This window comes from Limulus polyphemus, unplaced genomic scaffold (assembly GCF_000517525.1).
Source record: "Limulus polyphemus unplaced genomic scaffold, Limulus_polyphemus-2.1.2 Scaffold405, whole genome shotgun sequence".
Taxonomy (NCBI): Eukaryota; Metazoa; Arthropoda; class Merostomata; order Xiphosura; family Limulidae; genus Limulus; species Limulus polyphemus.
The window spans coordinates 210,800-216,159 of NW_013666015.1; the positions used below are offsets into that span (position 1 = coordinate 210,800).

General features: G+C 30.9%; 1 protein-coding gene across 1 annotated transcript in view; it reads left to right on the forward strand.

Moving 5' to 3' along the window:
- LOC106458020 (tachykinin-like peptides receptor 99D) overlaps positions 1 to 5,360 on the forward strand; it is a 56,218-nt gene that overhangs the window by 48,237 nt on the left and 2,621 nt on the right. The window contains exon 4 of the mRNA XM_013917469.2: positions 2,179 to 2,375. Within this exon, the coding sequence (XP_013772923.1) occupies positions 2,179 to 2,375 (197 nt within the window). The remainder of the gene's footprint in view (positions 1 to 2,178; positions 2,376 to 5,360) is intronic.

Here is a 5,360-nt window from a genome sequence, read left to right on the forward strand (position 1 = left end):
GTAGCTTTGTGCATAATTAAAAAAAACAACAAAAAACAAACAATAATTTTTTTTTATTTTACCTCAATGTAAACGAGTAGAAAAATAACACAAGTTCAATAAACAATTATACTCTCGTCAATAATAAAACAAAGTACAAATATTTTGCTCTTCGCATTAGTATCCCAGTATTTTGTAAAGCACAGTAACATTTTAGTCACCATACATTACATATGTACATATATTCTTATTATTATTTTCAAACAAATACTTAAATGTCAGTGATTTTTTGTAAAACATAGAACAGTTAATAAAAAATATTTAGAAAACAATTATATTTACTGCTTACAAAGTCCTTGTTTGCATTCATGAGTCGTACTTGCTAACCCTCGTCGTAAGCCTCGTCCAAATTCACATGTGGAGATGGAAAAATAAGAATTTTTATAGGCTTTATATATGCATTTTAGAATACCAAAAATTTTAAATTACTATACCGATGCCTCAAAAATTCACTGTAATTTACCAGGCTTCCTAACTAAATTGTATGTCGGTCTAAAATAATCCAATTTCTGTTCAGTAAATAGCCTTGATCGTAAAACTTCAAACTTTCCATTGATATAAGAGCTTTTCTTTCGTAAATAACTTAAGAAGACTCGCAGAATTACGTAGAAGTAATGTAGAACTTTCGATTGGTTATAAAGTTATTGGTATACAAAAGTACGAGTAGATAAACAAGTCTTCTCAAATGATGAAGTGGTGGGCGGAGACAATGTGATAGATGCGCTAAATATTAAGATATCTCAGCAAATAGAAAAGGTAGGAGTTTTTGTTTTTTTTAATTATAACTTGCCAATTTCGAAAAATTGAGTTTCTAATTCGAATAAACTATAGACGTTATATTGTGGGCGTCTGACCGAACCCAGAAGGCGACGTACCACGTAACCCACAAAAATCAATATTTAGACTCCCATATTTTGTAATATTTACTTTCAAATCAAGAAATCGACTAATGTATAATACTAAAGTTTGAATTATAATCTACAATTATTGACATACATTTATAAAGTAATAGTTAAGTATAATTTTGAATATAAGTCTACAAACGTGATGACATGCCCTCTGACCCCTGCCCGTGTCCATATAATTAAGAAAGGGTTTAACTCTGAACACATATACATCAAAATTATATTTTAATAATGGTAATAACAAAACTTGATATCCAGGTTATCCTCATGACTAAACTAGGATAACTTGTAGCTTCAAAACACATTTAGCCGTAAAATACAGTCCTTATTGCAAAATAAACATTTGGTATCTCAATTAGAACTAAAATGTATAGAACAGTAGTTTTCTGTATTGGAAATATGTCAAAATAAGGGTTATTTCTCATTTTGGCTAACAGTCAGTGTCGAAACAGTTTAAAATCAAATAAATCATTGTACTAAATTTACACAAAAACTTATATAATAGTAGTTCCCGATTATTATATTTAAAATACTATATCTATTTTTTTTTGCCACTAAAATTGTGAATTTCATTCAAAAAAAAGAAACGCGAGCCTAGCACATTTCTGTATTTTTTACTTGTCACTAAGGTATGAAGACGGCTTGAATAGGTAATGATGAAAACTTTGTTATTTTACTAAGTTAAACTCGTAATAAAGTTTTCTTCATTGCCCATTCAAGCCGTCTTCAAACTTCATTGTCTCAAAGCGGGTTCCTCGTCATGAAATTCGATTTCATACTTATCACTGAGTTGAACCAGTTTCGGGGAAATAACCTCGTTAGCATTAAACCAATGAATAAGACCAGGCTTCTTGTAATGGTGAAGTAAAAGCTATGTGTATAGCGTCTAAAATATTCTTTGCTTACCACAAGTAACATATATTGATATAGGATTTAGGAAATAAAAACAATTACTCATTTGTCTTCTACAAACAAACTTAGTGACAAGTGACTTATTCAGAAATATATTTGGCCTTACGTTTATCTCTCATTAAATTTCACAGTTTTGTAATACTTTTTTGAATATAGATAACTTGTGTAGAGTACAGAACATTCAAAACACCATACATATACAATTTGTACTAATTAAAGATTTGCCGAAGGTATACATGTGAATTCTGAAACTAAGGTAACGCCCTTCTTTATAATAGAAACTGATTACATTTGATTTCTCTTTTTATTCTTCTTTTTACAGATTGTGAAGATGATGATCGTTGTTGTATTTATCTTTGCTGTTTGCTGGCTACCCTATCACATTTATTTCTTGTTAGCTCACCATCACCCCGAGATTATTAGCTCCGACTACGTACAACATATTTACTTGGCAATTTACTGGCTCGCCATGTCTAACTCTATGTACAACCCCATCATTTACTGTTGGATGAATAGCAGGTAACGTTAGACGAAGTTCAAATATCCTTAAGCCTTCAGAATATCGTTATCCTTCAAATATAATTAAATGTAATATCTATAACTCAGCCTATTACGTTTTATATTTTATTAACTTTACTGATCAGTTGTTTTTAAACGATTACTTGTCATTTCGTGATTTCTGTGTAGCATAAAAATACGGCCTATTATTGTATAGACATCGTTTGAATGGTTCTTGATTTAAATCTTATCTATATTTTAGCATATAGGTTTGTTTTGTTTTCAACAAAGTACATATATTTCATATACACGCTTTAATAGTGTCACAGCGTTAGATACTGAGAAAAAGCAAGGGGCAGGAATTTTAGGAAATTATTTTTGGTGTGATAATTTTAACGGCACTTTTTAAGGAAGAATTACTTAACACTTTGTTAAGTTTTATACGTTTAAAACTCTTTAAGCAATATGCATCTAATATATATTGTTATATCTCACAATGCTCACTTTTTCTGTTATTGTCACTGTATCAAGTGAAACACTGAAAGTCGAACAAACATTTGCCAGTTCAATTCTCACTCATTTCACTTCCATCATAATTAGGAAGTACTGGTTTTAAGTTATCACAATTTTCAACTGAAAAAAACAACAACTTTAATCCCGTCCATTTTCTTTCTTTTACGTTGCTAATGCATTAAGTGCTCACATAAGTACCACTGGAATTAGACAGACACTCTATATAGATCCTCGCTCCAACGTTTTCCCGTAAAATATTTAACAATGAATATTATTCAAAAATCTAAAAAGTAAAGTGCATTAATAAAAACAAGATAGATAACTAATGTGTTGAGCTGTAGCGCTTTAATTGCAGCTATTCCCTGGTTATTATTACGTTAACACCTGTGTATTTAGCTTATTTTCTGCGTTATTTCATTCCCAGCAACTCGTGCGTTCACAGTGACGAGACAAATTAAAAAAAAAAACAACAGCAGCAAACCGATGACTTTGAACACTCGAATAAATGAAGCTCGTATGCAGCGATAAACGCTTGTGATGAAAAAATACAGATCTTTTATGTTGGTTAATTTAATATAGCTGTCACCCACATGTTCTGTTTTTTCTAACCTTACTTTCTCATACAATTTAGAATACTGTGAGGAAGATTACATTGTTTTGTATCTACACTATATATACAACGAAGTAATTCACAAGAGTTTATTACACTAATGTATTAAAGCAATTTTGAAGGGTATACGAACTCTAATAAGATTAAAATCTGGAAGAAATGTACCCCATCCAGTCGCTGTTAAACCTAATCTGGAACTGTAAAGTGCTAAGGAAAATCTGAATTAAAATTATTGAAAGTTTCTCCATCTCTTCATAATACATAAAAATATCTGCTATTTGCAGAAGCAAAAACTCAGCGCCTTCAATAATTTGATTTAAACATAAGAAATGTCCTCACAAACTATTTCATATTCTTCATTGCTTGACGTTCGAGGCGAAAACGTGCATAAAACACTTGGTAATAAGTAATGGATGTCATAATTTTTTATGCAAATTACATAGTAGCTGTTATACTTCTCGCTTTTATCAAGTTTTTTATCATTTGTAAGTCAACGTAGATTTTTAGATTCTGTAGTGTTTGTTTTTTAGGGTTTTCAGGGCTTAGGAAAAGGATTATGTTGAATATATTTGAGACAATTCTGATTAACATTATTATTTATTCAAACAAAGTGCCCAATTTCACGAAAGGATATCTTGTAAAATAAAGTGTGAAACGTTTGAGTTATAAGATATCGCTGTAAACAAAATATCTCTGTAATATGTTTTCATGCAATGTTCTTCACTCTGATAGCGACCTTGTAGCACATTACGGTATCTCTAACACTTATAAATTTAATAATAAACGAATTGCACTGTTCGCTCATTCTATGCCAGTTTAAGTCTACTGATCAACGGACTTTCCTTTATAAGCAGTTTCTGTTCCTTCTTTGGTTTTGCAAGAATGTTAAATTGTCCCCTACTTACAGGGTTATCACACTAATTTAGTGCGTGTTTCCTGATACAGGCATACAGGCTTGAAATCATGTCTCAATTCAACTTGACTCATATCGTTTAAACAGCCTTGAATAACATGATTTATAAGGCCTATTGGAAAGGCATTTTTTAGTAGAAGATTCTTAGTATTTTCTAACTCTTTTTAGAAACTTCATAACTTGCTGATTTATTTATCTGTCTGATGAACCAATATTTTAAAATCTTAACCACATTTGTTTTAAAAAGCAATGGTATAAAACTGTCAAAGTTGAAGTACAAAGTAGTGAAAGCCTTCTTACAAGAAATTTAATAATGAGGTGTAAGAATGTAAGTTGATGGTTTTGCTGATATCCAACTGTGAATTTGATATTAGGATGTCTACCGTTAAGATGATTTAAAAACTATCTGAAGATAAAAAAGGTATTATCTTCAGATCTACTATAATATACTGTTTTAGTGAGAAGCCAACATCTTTCACGGTGACACAGGAACAAATTAACGAGTGACAGGACTAATCTAGAACCTAGAGCAACACCATCAATTTGATCATATATATCATTGTCGAATAGGAAATCCTATGTTTTAGTGGCATAATTCATGAGTTTCGGGAATACATGCCTTGGAAATGTCATTTATACAAAAGTGCAGTACACAAATGTATTGTCCCATCTAATGGCATGCAAGTACGAAGGGGCACTATACCAAAAACAGCTCGGGATACTCCTTTTTTTTAAATTCAAATTATTTATATCTTGAGAAAACTCACAACTGTCTATGATACTTGATAGTTTAATTCATTTCTTATTAACAGTCCTAACAACTTTAAACCATAAACACGCTAGTTCATTATTTTATGTACCAATGTCAGACACTACCGGTCTAACAGAACAACCACGGATTAAATACCAATGAAAATATAGTGTTTATTAACTTGATAAAGGAAACAGTGTCGATATTTTAAACAAAACC